At 35.5% G+C, this 16,524-nt stretch overlaps 1 protein-coding gene across 3 annotated transcripts; it reads left to right on the top strand.

Annotated features, from left to right (window-relative positions):
* Positions 1-3,173: 3,173 nt before the first annotated feature.
* Positions 3,174-16,290, top strand: LOC112528943 (serine/threonine-protein kinase EDR1-like). Of its 3 annotated transcripts, XM_025139996.1 has the most exons (15): positions 3,174-3,643; positions 3,970-4,410; positions 5,486-5,589; positions 6,720-6,826; positions 6,953-7,546; positions 7,631-7,867; positions 9,143-9,183; positions 9,546-9,614; positions 9,713-9,813; positions 13,004-13,082; positions 13,162-13,260; positions 13,448-13,516; positions 13,844-13,893; positions 13,992-14,168; positions 15,802-16,290. In XM_025139996.1, exons 1-15 carry the CDS (start codon positions 3,266-3,268, stop codon positions 15,899-15,901), a joined length of 2,646 nt encoding a protein of 881 aa, XP_024995764.1. In that variant the 5' UTR covers positions 3,174-3,265; the 3' UTR covers positions 15,902-16,290. The 3 variants fall into 3 exon arrangements, with proteins under 3 accessions (XP_024995764.1, XP_024995763.1, XP_024995761.1); XM_025139995.1 differs by having other exon boundaries at positions 5,501-5,589; positions 6,720-7,546; XM_025139993.1 differs by having other exon boundaries at positions 6,720-7,546.
* Positions 16,291-16,524: the final 234 nt, after the last annotated feature.

Genomic DNA, 16,524 nt, shown 5'->3' with positions numbered 1-16,524 from the left:
TTAAATTGATTTGAACGATCTTCCTTGAGATCCAGCCGACAGAAAAAAGATTTCGGAATATCATCCTAATCAAAGGGATGAAATAAGAAGAAAATACTTGCTTAGAGGACCTTGTCAACCACGGGGTCATGCATTTCCAAAAAAATATGTCGGAAGTAAAGGAAGACGTTTTTGTCCGGCTTGGTTTGATCAATACACTAATTGGTTGGAGTATAATATAAAAATGGATAGAGCTTTTTGTTTGTGTTGTTATTTATTTAGAGATCATTACGTAGGACAATGTGGGAGTGATGCTTTTGTAACAGATGGCTTTAATAGTTGGAATAAAACGAATAGACTTGGTCTTCATGTTGGCGACATTAATAGTTTTCACAATAGAGCACTTAAGAAATGTGAGGATCTAATGAGCCAAGATCGATCTATTGTCGTTGCCTTTCATAAGCAAACTGAGAAAGAGAAGAATAAGCACCGAATATGATTAAATGCTTCAATTAAGGCTTGTAGATTCTTGTTGAAGAATGCATTGCCCTTTCGTGGTCACGATGAATCTGAAATGTCTATATCTAAAGGCATGTTCTTAGAAACATTAGCCTTAATTGGTGATTGCAATGAGGATGTAGGTAAAGTTATATTAAAGCTCCAAAGAATAATCAAATGGTGTCTCCAAGTATTCAAAAAGATATTGCTGCTTGTTTTGCAAATCAAATACTCAAATCCATTCGTAAAGAAGTTGGTGATGATGTGTTCTCATAGCTAGTTGATGAGTTTAGTGACGTTTCTAAGAAGGAACAAATGACGGTGGTTTTACGATATGTTGATGCACATTGTATTGTTAAGGAGAGATTTTTTGGTATTGTTCATGTGACGAGGACATCTTCTTCAATTCTTAAATCTGCCATTGATACTTTATTTGCTGAACATGGATTGAGTTTGAAATAGGTAAGAGGGCAAGGTTATGATGGAGCAAGCAATATGCACGGTGAGTTCAATGGATTATTGGCCTTGATCTTGAATGAAAATAGCTCGGCATATTATATCCATTGTTTTGCACACCAACTTCAATTAGTTGTTGTGGCGGTTGCAAATAAACATGACGAAGTTGAGAACTTTTTTAATATGTTAGGAATGGTGATCAATGTGGTGAATGCTTCTTGCAAGCGTAAAGACATGCTTTGACAAAGTTACAAAGACAGAGTGCAAGAAGCAATTGGTAAGTGTGAAATTGATACTGGAATATGGAAATACCAAGAGCTTTTCTCTTATACGAGCCAGAGATACACGATAGATTCTCATTACAAAACCATTTTGAGCTTGATTGCTTTGTTTTCGAATGTTGTTGAAGTGCTCCGATATGCTGAAGAGGAAGAGGATAATGGTTTTAGTCGCACTCAAGCAACTGGTATTTTAACATATTTGATTTCGTGATTTATTTGCATTTGATATTTCATATTTTAGAGGTCACAGACTTGTTGTCACGGGCTCTTCAAAAAAAAGATCAAGATATTTTGGAAGCGGTTTCATTGATAAGAGGAACCAAACAACTATTGTAACAATTTAGATAAACTGGTTTTGATCCACTTTTGAAGAAAATGTATTCTTTTTGTGAAGCAAATGGTATTAAATCTTTGGATATGGAAGACCGTTATTCAAAAAACAGAAGATAAAGGACCAACATCACCAATGGTCATTATTACAAGTTTGATATTTTCAACACTGTTGTGGATATACAAATTCAAGAGTTTGGGGATCGATTTAGTAGGTAAGTACTGAATTGCTTAAAAATATAGCAACTTTGAGTCTATGCGATTCATTTTTGCAGTTCAATGTATCAGATTTATTGTAGTTGAGTGAGTTGTATCCTCAAGATTTTAGTCATATGGAAAGGATCACTCTTGAGAAACAACTTAACATGTACTATTTGATAGTGCGTCAAGATGAAAGATTTGCCAATTTGAGTGGTATTGCCGAGCTCGCTAGATTGCTAGTGGAAACAAAAAAGCATAAAACTTATCCTCTAGTATATCGGTTATTGAAGTTGGCTTTGGTTTTGCCAGTGCTACCGCAACAGTCGAAAGATGTTCTTCTGCTATGAAGATTGTGAAATCAGATTTGCGCAACAAATTCGGTGATGAATTTTTGAATGCTACAATGATATGTACTATAGAAAAAGAAGCACTTCTCACAGTTTCAAATGATGATGTAATTACTCAATTTCAAAAGATGAAGAGTCGTAGGGCACAATTGTAAGAGGTAATTTTTTATAATTTTTGTATGAAATTGAAGTTAATTATTATTTTATCTTATATCATGCCCTCTACAATATATTTTTCTGCATCCGCCACTGCTTGTCGCCCCCTACTCCGACGACATCCATATCTATTGGTGACATTCCACCGTCATCTCCATATATTAAGAGTGATGAAAAGCAACGATGACTAACTTTGGAAGAAATCTCGATATTGCCTAGCCCTCTACTTCTACTTCTACTCCAATCTTTTGCCACTAATCAAAAAAATCCCGAAGAAACAATTAAAGAAATGTAGATGAAAAAATAATCCATCTTCGTTGTTAAGGGTTTTCCTTGGATTCTTCATTCTAGGTTTATGAATTCGCCGATTATGGTTAGTTCAGTTCAAAAACTTAAGCATATAATGTGTGCCAAACCTAAAATCAAAAAAACAAGGCCCCCATGGCAAATTGATCAAGGCCATCACTAGTGACCTCAGTTTCATTCCTTTTCCCTTGCTATCATTAGCGACCGACTGGCGAACAAGAAAACCCAAACACAACGAAATAAGTGTTTGTTGTTCTTGATCAATTAGGGATCGAAGATAGATCGTTTGTGTTTGGGTTTATGAGGAAGGATAGGGGCTGCCGAAGAATGAGGATACATATATGCTGTGTAAGTTAATAAGGTGGGTCATAACCTATACAAATGAAAAAGAAATGATTAAAATGACTAAAATATCCTTCATGTGAGATAACTTAATTGAGGAATTTTTAAGGAAGGTTTAGGTTAGGATGTAATGGTGAAAACAAATTCAAATTCAGTTTTTATGATATTTACTTTAATGTTTTATAAGGTAATGAGTTATTGACAACAAAAAATATTTATATGAGAAGAAATGGAAGAGGTGAGGAAGATGGATTGGAGCGGTTAATTTAATTCCCCTTCTCACAGGGTAGCTTGACGAACAAGTGTGGCGCAGGTTAACCTCCTTCCAGCGAGAAACTGCCTGCAATACCGTGTTTTCCATGCGAATCCATGTCCAAGATGAAGCATCTGCTGCGAAAGCTTCACATCGGTGGTGGTTTCAACGACCACAACCACCGATTGGCCGCCACCGACACGCCATCACAGCCTCCAGCCACAACGCAGTTTCACTCCTCCTCTTCTCCTTCTCCATTACCTACCGTTGATTCTTTGGCTGTTGTTGACAACAACGACTCCTCCGCCGTTGATTTCAATTTCTTCGAGGAGGAATTTCAGATGCAGCTTGCTCTCGCGATTAGTGTCTCATCGGGATCCGCTGAGGCGCGTGAACCCGACGCTGAAACTGCACAAATTAAAGCCGCTAAACAAAGAAGTTTGGGATGTTCCCCTTCGGAATCTCTCATTGAATTTCTCTCGCTTCGATATTGGGTAAGATATTCAATTTTCCGAGTCCTCTTTTTTCTTCTTTTGTAAGATTACCTCAACCCATTGCATTTAATCGTAATTGCAATTCACTTCTTCAAGTCTATGCTTGACCTAAGTGTTTCGGTCAGTAAGATTTTATATGAACTTGAATGTGCTCAGCATTCATTTAGCTTATCTCAGCGCTAAGCACCGAATTGTTCTATAAAGGAGTCTAAAATTGGACTTCGGGATTTTGTTTCTTTTTTGGATGTAGACTACGATGAGAAAGTGATGAATGGGTTTTATGATGCATTTAGTATGTGATTAATGATTGTGTTTGGTATTTGCAGAGTAATAATGTTGTAAACTATGACGAGAAAGTGATGGATGGGTTTTACGATGTGTATGGGATTACTTCAAATTCAGTCACACAAGGGAAAATGCCCTCATTAGTGGATCTTCAAGCCAAAACCGTTTATGATAATGTTGATTTTGAAGTAATTTTAGTCGACAGAACAATTGATAAGGAACTACAGCTCCTTGAGGAAAGAGTTTCAAATATATCACTGGAATGCCACGCTTCTGGGACTAGCCAGATTATAAGTAGGGTAATCCAGAGAATTGCTAATATTGTTGTTGCACAAATGGGTGGTCCTGTTAGTGATGCAGATGAAATGTTGAGAAGGTGGACTACTAGAAGTTATGAATTACGGAACACTCATAAAACTATCATACTTCCTCTTGGTTGTATTGATTGTGGACTTTCCCGACACCGGGCCTTGCTTTTTAAGGTATTTTATCATTTTATGGCTCTGCCTCCTTTCAAAATTTTGGTTTTTAAGTTGGTTACATGTGCATTACTCTGTACATATCTCATAACATAATATATATTGCATGAAGTTGATGCATGCTTACCATATGTTTAGATGTCTTTAGTCCTTCTGTCATCTAACTTATTTCTTTTATTTTATTTTTCCCTGCTGAAGTGCTTTTTGGTCATGTAATCAAGAGAAATAAGATCTCTTTCCCAGTGCAATTTATAACCTGTCTCCTTTTCCTTTTGTCATTGGAGTCCCAGGGCATGCTGGTCATACTTGCATTATAAAGTAGGTGCACGTATTTAGCTGGTTGGTTATCATATGATTCTAGTAGCAAGTAAAGAGTTATAGTTTGTATTATATAGAAAAATATCGTCTATGTTTTTGTCTTATATCTTCCTTCAAAGTGATTCTTCATTATATCATTGTGCCTTAAATTTAAGGTGTCTGATAAGCGTAGAGTATAGTTTTGGTGCAGATGGATAGCTGCTAGCGAGGTTCAGTTTAGAGTTAACTGATTTTAAAACATATACCCACTGAAAAAGTTCAATCTGTATATCTTCTTTATGTATCGACCCTTTCTCTATTTCATAATCAAGCATTCAAGATCGTATCATGGAGGTCTGTAATACAATGCTCTAAACTGTTGCTGCAACGGATGATTTAAGCATATCATTTTGTTCTTTTCTGTCTGTTCATATACTCTCTGCACCAAAGAAAATACAACGTTTGACTTGGCACATAGAACTATTTGACTCAGTTAAATGTGTAAAATGCCTTCAAATAATGACAATGGGGGGAAGTTCATGGAGCAGTTAATACCATCAATATTTTATAATGATTTAGATTGGACAAATAGGTACTATGAGGGTGAGATTTCCCATGGAAGAAATGTTGAATCAATGAGACATCTCAAAATGGAATTGGTGAATATTTTGGACAACATAGTACTTCTTTGCCTTTCTCAAGCACATTAACTATATTTTAGATGTGCATTAGAGAAACCTATATATTTGATATGCATAAAAAACTATACATTTGATGGTAGGTACTTGCTGATAAGATCAACCTTGCATGTAGTCTGGTCAAAGGGAGCTACTATACTGGCACTGATGATGGAGCTGTGAACTTGATTAAGATTGATAATGGGAGGTATGGGTGTTCATGCCTTTTTTGAAATCAGTTTCAGCAGATGCTTATGCAGATGCTATAAAATAGAAATATGTATCTGTATGTGTGTGCATGTGCGTGTGCGTGTACATATATGTTGTCTTTTGAATTATTATAGGAACTTTATTATTTGTATGCATATTCTTTACATCGTAGCATTGGAACCAGTCTCTGGTGTTAGATAAATATGTTAGCACATGTATATGCAGTGCCCTGTTTGTTAGTTTATGCATGTGAGGGTGTATACACATGTATGTGTAGTCTTTTGAGATCTTAATGGCAACTTTTTTAGGTATTTGCATGCCTGTATTTTCTATACCCTAACACTAGGAACAGACCTTGAGCATATATATATGTGTGTGTGTATCCATGTGTAGGTATACATATGTTTATGGCAGACTATTTTATGTATATGCATGTGTCATGTTTGTTATTATAGGTGTATATACGTTATATGTATGAGACATACCAGGTACATGTGTGTCTGGCTGTCTCTACACCCATGCTGTATTTCTGATCTTTATGTCCAATTTCATTATAATTTGCTTATATAATTACAATTATGGGTACTAGGAACGGGTGTTAGTTTTCATGTGAGTTAGACGTAGATAGTGATCTGCATCAACCAAAAGTGCTGTTGTGGTTTGTTAGAGGTGCTTTTGCCTTTTCTGTTGTAAAGCTAACTGTGGGTTCATTTGTAGAAAAGTTATGTGACAAGGGAAAACGTAATCCGAAAATGAGTTCACAATCCACTTTTATTTCTCGTTGCTCCTATCCTATAAATTTACTTCATTAAAATGGGAAAGGCTGTGTAATCGTTGTTACTTGCTCTTCAGTGCTACTTACTGTTCTTTTTTTGTTTGTTAGGTAGACATTACATCTCCAGTAGTCTTTGACCTTCTGTTATGTCTTGTTTAAGTATCAGAGCTTTAGATGTGATGCGTGCATCATTTTGAAGCTGATTTGTTTCCACACTTCTATTGCCTTCCCAACTCACTGTTTATCAACCACCAATAGTTTTTTTTTGTAGTTTTAAAAGGTAGAGTACATACATCTATACTTTCGAAAAGAGGTAAATACTAATAATTTAGCTTATTGTTTCGTTTTTGCAGCGAATACATTATTGATCTAATGGGTGCTCCAGGTACACTAATCCCTGTGGAGGTGCCATGTTGTAACCTTCAGAGCATTGAACTAGATATCAGGCGTGATGCAGCAGGTTCTGATAGTTTTGGGTATACATTGCCACTGCTTGATATAAGCACTGATCCCATTTTAGTTACGCCTGAACTTGATGGTTTTGCCAAAGCTGGCACTTCAGATTTGACAGTAACATCTATTATAGGTTCACAGTTGAACAGCAGGGGCGGAAATGCTGTGGAGAGAAATCAAACTGAGAGGTTTGAGAGTGATTTTGGCAAACTGCTTCCGGCTCTCGGCAGGTCACACGAAGGCCTGTCAGGTGGTGGTGGAAGAACATCACCTGCACAGAAGTTGCAGCTTAATGATGTATCCAAATGTGTCATAAATGCTGCAAAAAATCCAGAATTTGCCCAAAAACTCCATGCAGTGTTGTCAAAGAGTGGTGGCACATCTTCTGATTCACTTTTTGATGTAAATAACGACGAAGTGGGAGAGACAGAAGTGTGCAAGACAGTTCATTTGCTAGATACTGACATGTTGAATGTTGGGGCTCAGCATGGCCCGCCACTAGTCATGTCTAACTATGAGCAGGATCTTATATCTTTTACTGCAGCTGAGGTTAACAATGTTGATGACAATTCCCAGCTTGGAGTTAACTGGTTACCAGCTAAACAGCAACAATTGATGTCCAATAAAAATAATCTTGGATACACTTTACCATCTCAATCGACAAGTGCTGGTTTTGTACATGGTCATGGTAGTACTGGTGAAGATGCCATGAATGATCATGCAGTTGGTAAGAATTTTGCTGATTTATGTATGCTGGATTCATAAGTATTAACTGTGAAGCAAAGTCATGAATATGAAGTGTCCTCTGCAGTAAACTCTATTGAAAGACAATATGGAGATGGTGTTGCTGGTGGCGGACCTTGCCTGATAAACGAGGCAAGAGCAGATAATACTAGAAAAGGCAAACATTCAGACATGAAATTGGTGGAAACGTCCCGTATTGGCCACTATACATCTTGCAGCAATCAGAGGGAAGGGATTAGCCTTGATGAGGTTGAATGGGAAATTCCATGGGAGGATCTTCAGATTGGAGGACGCATTGGTATCGGTAAGAATATACTTGTATCCATTTTATGTAAAAGTATATTGTGAACCTGAAACACATGATTGACAATTATCTAGCATTGGGCTGAATTGTGCAAGTCCAAAAACTGAGGCTGATTAAGATATACCGATTGTAAACTTCTCAGTCCTGAGATGGAGTTTTAACTAGATATAGAAGTGTGTGCTGGGTTCATGATTTTTAAATTAAAAGTGAGTGAGGCCAGACATGCTATGAAGTATTTATTACTATAGTCTATATACTTATTCTTCGATTAAATGTGTCTACTATTGTTTTTTAATTCAGTATTTTGTCATTAATTGATTATTTATGATGCTACTCAATTCTTTTGTGTGTGTGTGTTTGTTTCTCTTTCTCTCTCCAATTGTGCTAGAGCTTAGAAGAGAGATCAAGCTTTTAATAGAAGAAGCTCTATAAGGAAAGAAAAAACCATTGCCTAGAATTGAACAGGCAGCCAAATTGAGAACAAGATGTTATACAAACATCCACACCTGATCCTCCATAAATGTCTAAGTCAGTTTGGGATAGAGGGGCGTGCTTAGTAGAGTTCATTCAAAATAACCCCCTTGCTCTAGTACCGTGCATTTTCATTGCCTCTATTTTTGGTATGCATTTTAGTTTAATGTTCCACAAAATGTCGACTTTGGATTCATTCTGATTTGTTGGAACCTTTTGCCTCTTTGAATCATTGAATATATACAGAAGACTTGTACATGTACGCTAGAATTGAATGTCAAATATATAGGAATTTAGACCACATTCAACTCTGTCCAATTTCTCCGTTTGTCTGCAGCTTTTTAGGAACCAATATTTATGATGACGATGTTAAACCTTACCACCTTCAAAGTTCTGCAGAAGGAAATGAAAACATTACAATCTGTAAAGGACCTTCATCTTAAACATTGTTGTACATTAATGCTCTTTATTACAATTCAAAATGATATTGCATGCTTGTTAAGTGCTTACGAAGTTTAGCTTGTAATAAATGACAGTTTGACCAGCCAATCATATGCTTAACTAATTTTCTAGTAGTTGATGCGCTTGTCATGCTGGAAGTGATTATTTAAAGATGCTTCTCATTTTCAGATTTCACAAAATATTGCTATGGTTTTGCTTAGAATTAGTGAAACATTGGATTCTTCTAGTTGGCAATTAGCTCATTTGTGAAATTTGTATTATTAAGTTATGCCTCAAGAGGGTGTGAGGTGTGCATGAGATATTATTCCACGTAATAATCACATGTTATTCCCTTTCTTCCAGGTTCCTATGGCGAGGTTTATCGTTCAGAATGGAATGGAACTGTAAGATGCATCCAAATCTTTTATCATTTTGTTGTATTACAATAGTAGTGCAAGTTCTGTTAGTTGGAACAGTTGTAGTATTTTAGAACAGGGTGTTGCTGAAAGATATTATGTTTAGTTGATTAAATTGATCATTATGTTCTGCTAGTTTTCGTTCTATAAGCTCTATCAAGACTGATCATGCCCCAATCTATTTCTGAGACAAAGATGCAAAAATATATGGTTGGAAGTAGCATTATCATTGTCTTTAAATGCCAACTCACTTTTCTTTGTACCTCTATATCATGAGTTTTTAAATTGGAGAAAGGTGGACTGCTTTGGTGCTATTTTACTTCAATTTAGTGATTGATATTTGCTGACAGGAGGTGGCTGTGAAGAAGTTCATGAACCAAGATATCTCAGGCGATGCGCTCACTCAATTTAAAGGCGAAGTAAGTGCCCGAACTTTTTAATTGTCTCATTTAACGATTACAATGTGGGTTTCTTTTATAAAAGGATTTGATTCAGTGCATAGCTCTTTGTTTTCTAGGTTGAGATCATGTTGAGGTTGAGACATCCTAATGTTGTTCTTTTCATGGGAGCAGTTACTCATCCACCAAATCTTTCCATATTGACAGAATTTCTTCCAAGGTTGAGTTCTTGTTTCTTACTAAACTACTTCTGAGATAATTGTTTTCTTTTTGTGGAGTAATACGAAATCTCCATTTTCAGTGTTTTCTATTGCTTATGTTTCTTGATCTTACTTATATGCTATTTTCAGTGGTTATGTGTTTGTGTGAATTATGAAGGTTTTTGTGGTCAGCACTAACTGAGTGTATGTGGATATGAAAATACAACACTATTCTGGGTCTGGCCAGTATGCAATTAACTTATAATCACAGAAGCGAAAATTCCACCAGAAATAAAGGAATTTTTTCAACATCAATGTAATGCAAGTGAAGGGCCCACAACAATCACTGACCGCCCTGTAATTGTCATCAAAGTTGGTTACTTTTTTTAATCCAAGAAGTTTTTCTTATTTGGACTTGAACAGTCTCAAGGAAATCTCCGTTCCCAACAAGACATCTAGGTTCTTTTCCAGGCATGTTTCGTGTCACTATTCATCGATTATAAATTTAGAATTCTACTTTTAACATATCCTTTTTATCTCTTACACTGAAATCCCCCATCTGTTAATGTTTATTATTTTTTACTTCAAAAAAATATTTATTATTTTCATTGTTGTTACCACTATCATCATTGTTAACATTGGGTCAGCCCAAAACCTAAAATTGGGAAAAGTAGAACCGACAACAGGTCGAGTTCATTATATTGTTCGATGGCTCAGGGCTGAATTAAACCATGCTTGTTGATTGTTAGCCTCAGATATTCGTGTTTATAGAACCCATGTACTTGATGAATTGCTTACTGACATTTGGAGTATAAGCATCTATTCAAGTATTATATCCTTTTCTAGAGGAAAAGCCTAGCCGTTAAGAGGATAACAGTGAATTATAAAGTCTATCATTTTGTGATTTGTCTACTAGGGAATCCGAGGACTTGTTTGTCCACTCAATCACAACTTAATAGGGACTGGTGGTGCTAACATGCAAAATTGTCTGAGAATCTATTCTCATCTTTGTGTAGTCTGGGTCAAGTCAAAAGTGCCTTAAACTGGGCCTGTTTTTTGTTCTTTTATAAGTTCTGTTTGGACAAAGATGTCTGAATGGATATAGGTTCTACATAAGGAAGCTTGTATAGAATTAAATTTTCATCACCTTGCACATCTAACCAAGAACTAGAGACAATATACATCTAGATGGTCTTTATAAAATTTCATTGCATTGTCTATTTTTTTTTTCATATCATGGGTAATCTGCTTTAACAAAATTGAAAATGCAGCAACTAATTCTTGAAGCTCATATAAATTGTGGATGATAAATCACAAGAACATTGAACAATAGTTAAGCTGAGCTTTTTTGAAAGTTGATGTTTTTCTATGAAAGGTTCAAGAGGAAAACCAAACCAAAGTATTGGAATTGATCCATTCTATCAAATTGAACCCAGAAAGGATTTCTTAAAATATAGATATTTGGAGCCAATAACGTAATCATACAAATCTGGTTCCATTTATTTGCTGGACTCAATCTGTTCCAGTTTGCTACTTTTGTTGGTTCATACTAGTTGATACTCGCCCTTCATTTTTTGAAGCACATTAAGAAAGATGGTTGTTTAAGTTTTAGGGTATGGCGAAAACATGCATGTCTGGAAGTTTATATTAATCGGACCTGTTGGTTGGTATTGTGAATATTTTATTTTATGTATGACTTTTAGACAGGATAATGGTCTAGGAGTTTGCGGAAGGGACTTTTTTTTTTCATCCAGCACATTTCCATTGTTTATCCTGCAAAATGGTTCTCTGCAAGGATTCCATAGAGCGGGCTAAAGATTGAAAATCGACGCTTCTGGGTTTCCAACAAAAACTCAAATACGAAGTTATAATCAAAACACTATGTACAGAAGAGAACACATAATGATTCAATTTTATTGGATGAAAGAGCTACATCATTGAATTATAATGCATGATGCATCAACCTTGTTGTAAGTTATACTTTTGTAGTTCATTGATACAATGATACTTCTGCTCTTTCCATAAAACACATAAATAGATGTAGTATTAATGTATTAATGGTGAATACAGCTGTGTAAGCATTAGTAATTAAATAAGATTAATAATCGATGATATTTTTCGTGGCTGTAAGCATACGCCAAGAACCCCAGAATTCCATTCTTTTGGACTCCCAATTAGGGGACTTTTGAACTGAGATCAGTACCATCAATTCTTTGTACGAATGAGCAAAGAGGTTATTTTGGCTTAAACCTTGGCAAAAAAGGGAAATGACACGTTTATTTTGGGATGGGGGGAGTAGAAGCAATTCTTGAACTTTACCATACCCTTTCCTGGCTCTGATCTATAAACTCGAAATAGATAAATACATTTACAATAATGAAACAAATCAAGAAAGCATTAGCATTAATTAAAAAAAACAAAATAAAATGGACTTTATTTGGCCTATGACTATAAAAGGGGCTTTTGATAATCTTATAAATAGTAAGGGGAAGTCCCATATCTGGTTTTTTTTTAAACAACTTTGCCTCGGTTGCATGTAAACCCCCCCTTCACCCCCGCCCCCTAAAGTGGTGTGGTAAAGATCTTTCTCTTCTCTAGAAACAAGTGGGCTATTTCTTTGCAAAATTGTGCTCGATGATTGCTATATGGATGGGACTGTTACTAGTGAATTTCATGAGCTACATAGATTGGCCTACGACTTCAAATCTTTTTTTTTTCCATCATGTTCGGTTAGTATTTGTTCTTGGGTGCCTTCTGTTCTGCATTAAAACAATTTCCTTAGAATTATATTTGGTCTCTCCTCTTGATATTGCAGAGTATCATCTTGTTGATTTGGCAATGCTTTCAAATAATGAAGATTATCCCCTCTTTCCCTTTCTGTTTCATCTTCTATTGATTTCTCTTCTTTTTAGCATCAAGTTACTTCTCCTCATATTTCATGTTGTTTTCGTTGTTTCCTTTTAAGGGCTTTGGTTTTTTCTTTAATGCTGCTTTATAATGCTAACATGCTCAGGATAGTATCATAATGCCCCAAGGTAGTTGCAGGGCACATTCATTATTGTATTGACTTTAATTATACATGAAGCACTTATATGCATCGTTGACTGAATACCCGACTCTTTTATTTATTGTTTCTTGACATCAGTTGGAGCATATTGCATATTTATCCATTTCTCATGTTGCCTGGTTTACCTGTTTGCTTCTATGCAGGGGTAGTCTATTTAAATTGTTGCATCGATCTAATGTCCAACTTGATGAGAAGAGGCGGATGCGTATGGCTCTTGATGTGGTAGAAGTTTGATTCCAGTATTATGCTTCAGCATTTATCTCTTAGTTTTCTTTATTATAATTACAAGAAATGCTTGTAGGCCAAGGGAATGAACTATTTGCACACTAGCAATCCAATTATTGTGCACCGGGATTTGAAGACACCAAATCTTCTTGTTGATAAAAATTGGGTTGTTAAGGTTAGTGTTTCCCTACTAGCATGATAAATTTGGGTTGCTTAGGCTTATTTTCTGCGTCATATTTAATTTTGTGCTGTTTTACCTAGTTTCAAATTTAGAATCATACTCTTGTGTCGCTCATGCAGCCATGATCATATGCTAAGGGGATTTTTGACATTTAGTTGTCTTGTATATTTAATGCATGCAGGTATGCGATTTTGGGATGTCACGCATGAAACACAATACCTTTCTCTCTTCAAAATCTACTGCTGGAACTGTAAGCTCTTTCTACAATCATGTGTTGCATGCTATTATCCTACAATCATGTGTCACATGCTATTATCCTACTTTTACTCTCTCCGTCTCTTGTACACACATACTTGCTGTACCCTTTATCCGACTTCCTCTAATTTCTTCTCTCTTTATAACATTTGTGTTAAGACCATCATCACTCCCTAAAAAGCAAATAAATAAATAAAAATGAAACAGCGTTGATTTTGTTCAAGGATAATGGTTGTGATTTAGCTGTGGGGGAAGGGGTTGGAATATGTCATGTTAGGAAATTACTACATTGTTGTACTGATGGTGTGCCATTGTATTGCAGCCTGAATGGATGGCACCAGAAGTGTTGAGGAATGAACCGTCCAACGAGAAGTAAGAGGCATCTTTTGTACATTGATAATCTTAGGCTTGAGTATGTGTTTGCATTCATCTTTTTATATCGCGCTGAAAAATGTTTGACTGGTTTGCAGGTGTGATGTATATAGCTTTGGTGTAATTTTATGGGAGTTGGCAACTCTGCGCATACCTTGGACAGAAATGAACTCAATGCAGGTTGTTGGTGCTGTTGGTTTTCAGTTCAGACACCTTGACATTCCAGAGCATCTTGATCCTGTGGTTGCACGGATAATAAGTGATTGTTGGCATCCGTAAGTCTGTTCTTACAATCAGTCTTTATTACTATTTCTTCTCTAAACTAGTTAGAAAGCCTGCAAACAAGATTAATTGGGTCCATGAACATCGTAAAAAATTGATCCAGGCTTGTGAAATTCAAAACGTCAACTTTGGGTTTTGGACCTGTTATCTTTATGCTAGTAGCATACGGGTCTTTTCTTCTAGTGACGTTTACCAACAACTTAATTCACATACAATTTTAACCTTAATGAAAGTCATGTGTCTATCAGATGACATCAATTTTAGTTGCTTTTGCTACATGCAAATTCGTGGAAGTACAATTAACCAATAATGTTTTTCTAATACTAAATTAAAATTTGTTGAAATTGTGTAGATATTCAAAAGTATATACGACTTTTCACTAAAATTTGTTAAAATATGTATGTATATATACATATACATATATATATATATATATATATATATATATATATATTCATTGCATGGGCTTTAAGATGATTAAACATTAGCTTTGTAAATAATTTGTTTAATTAATTCATTAAATACTTATCTATGACTATCTCTTCTTTAACCGTAGGAGTCGGTTTTTGGGAATTGGTATTATGCTTTATAATAGTAGGAACATCCAACATAGATGTAGAATGTAAATAGATATGAATGTGATCGGTTATATCCCCATGTAAGAATCAAAGCATCACATAGTATATCCCACCCGAAGGCATAAGTGTTCTTAATATGTCATGAAGTCGTGCATTTAAAAAATTTATTAGAAGATTATCATTCTAAATAACCTCAAGGCAGGATGGGTCACCTGCAAAGTGCCATGTCCAGGTGCACAATTTCTTTACTAGGTTGGAGGAAGGTCAATGTTATACAGCCCCTTCCTTTAGAAGAAAATACTTGTTAAATTATTGGATCCAATCAGATCTCAGAATCCCGAATCCAAAATCAGTAATTCCATATCCGTTGAAATAATTAAATATGCAAATTATAACATGTTCATATCAAATTGAATTTTGAACATCCTTCCTTGACCACTATGCTGCTGATCAGCTATGAAGCATTGCAAAGGGAATCAACTACACAAGGGTCATTTTGGTTTCATTCCTTTTTTCAAAAGTGGAAGGGGGTGCCATACCTTTTGACTTTACTCTACAATAGTGAGTCTAGATCTAAAAGGGCCTACAGAACGTAGAAGACCATCATGGGATCTTTATGTTACGATGACTATGCATATTAAGCTACGTTCTTTCTGTTTCTTCTTTTTTGATTGTTTGCTTTTAGGATCATTGCCTTCTAGAGATTGTTTGTCTTCCCCCCTTCTTTGTCATTATGGCTTGTTTGTTAATGATAAGGCAGTTTGTTTTATGAGCTTATTGAAAAAACACTCTTTGATGTTTGAAAAGCTACTTTAAATAGTTTTCCGATAAGCTCCCGGAGCATTTTTTCACTTTTTTTTTAATTATGCTTATTATAGAACCGAGTAATTTTTAACTTGTCTTTCTAGGTAATTTTACATCATCATCTAGCTTGTCTACCAGTAGTTTTTAGGGCGATGAGTTTATCGGCTAGTTTGCGAAACATAACTTTGTACTTTCTAATGGGAATACATACCCTTTAGGTCTAACTTATTATTTATTTGTGCAGGGAGCCACAGTTGCGGCCATCATTCAAAGAGATCATTGCCCGACTTAAAAGCCTCGGGCATCTATCAACGGATAGAATAAAAACTCGAACAAGTGAATAACAGAGTGAGTGTTTTGTGTATGTATACATTGGGGGCTCAAAAGGAGAGCCGAGAGAGATTGTTGTAGATTGAAAAAAAAAAAAAAGAAACAGAGCCGTGGTTCGGGAAGTGTAGGTTGGATTGAGGATATATATATAACCAAACACAGCCGAGCCGAACGACAACCTCGTATGCGCATTTATGCGCATTTTGACCGACTTCAATTGCTGTGCCAAGTGCAGTTACAAAAAGGGGTGGTCATTGAAAGAAAAGGAAAATAAGCCTTATGTTCTTAACTACTTGTTGGAAAACTTGCTTTGCAAAGTGAAAATTGGTCAGCTTCTTTTTTATGGTTGAAAACGTTTGTTTCTGTCTCTTGACGTTATTCATTGGTCATCCTGATGATTTGGAGAAAATTAAGACACAATCCTTTTTATTTTAACTAGTATCCTTTTTAAACTACATTTCAATTAAAAAAAATGTTTTATATTATTTTAAACTAGAAGGGTACTCGCGCAATGCAGTGAAATACATCTTGATTTTAATATGTTATTTTATTTTTTATTTCAGTCGATGTTATAATATGGTCCTTATGTGATTTTGAAAAAACGATGTATTTTTTTCAATAAAATATAAATTTGAAG

Source organism: Cynara cardunculus, assembly GCF_001531365.2.
Source record: "Cynara cardunculus var. scolymus isolate 2C chromosome LG 16, CcrdV1, whole genome shotgun sequence".
In the NCBI taxonomy this organism is placed as follows: domain Eukaryota; kingdom Viridiplantae; phylum Streptophyta; class Magnoliopsida; order Asterales; family Asteraceae; genus Cynara; species Cynara cardunculus.
This window is presented reverse-complemented; position numbering and strand designations above follow the sequence as displayed.

Coding starts and splice junctions, on each gene's coding strand:
- LOC112528943 (XM_025139993.1), top strand. CDS start 3,266: ATGTCCAAGATGAAGCATCTGCTGCGAAAGCTTCACATCGGTGGTGGT. Junction 3,644..3,969: donor TTCTCTCGCTTCGATATTGG/GTAAGATATTCA, acceptor TGGTATTTGCAG/AGTAATAATGTTGTAAACTA. Junction 4,411..5,485: donor ACCGGGCCTTGCTTTTTAAG/GTATTTTATCAT, acceptor ATTTGATGGTAG/GTACTTGCTGATAAGATCAA.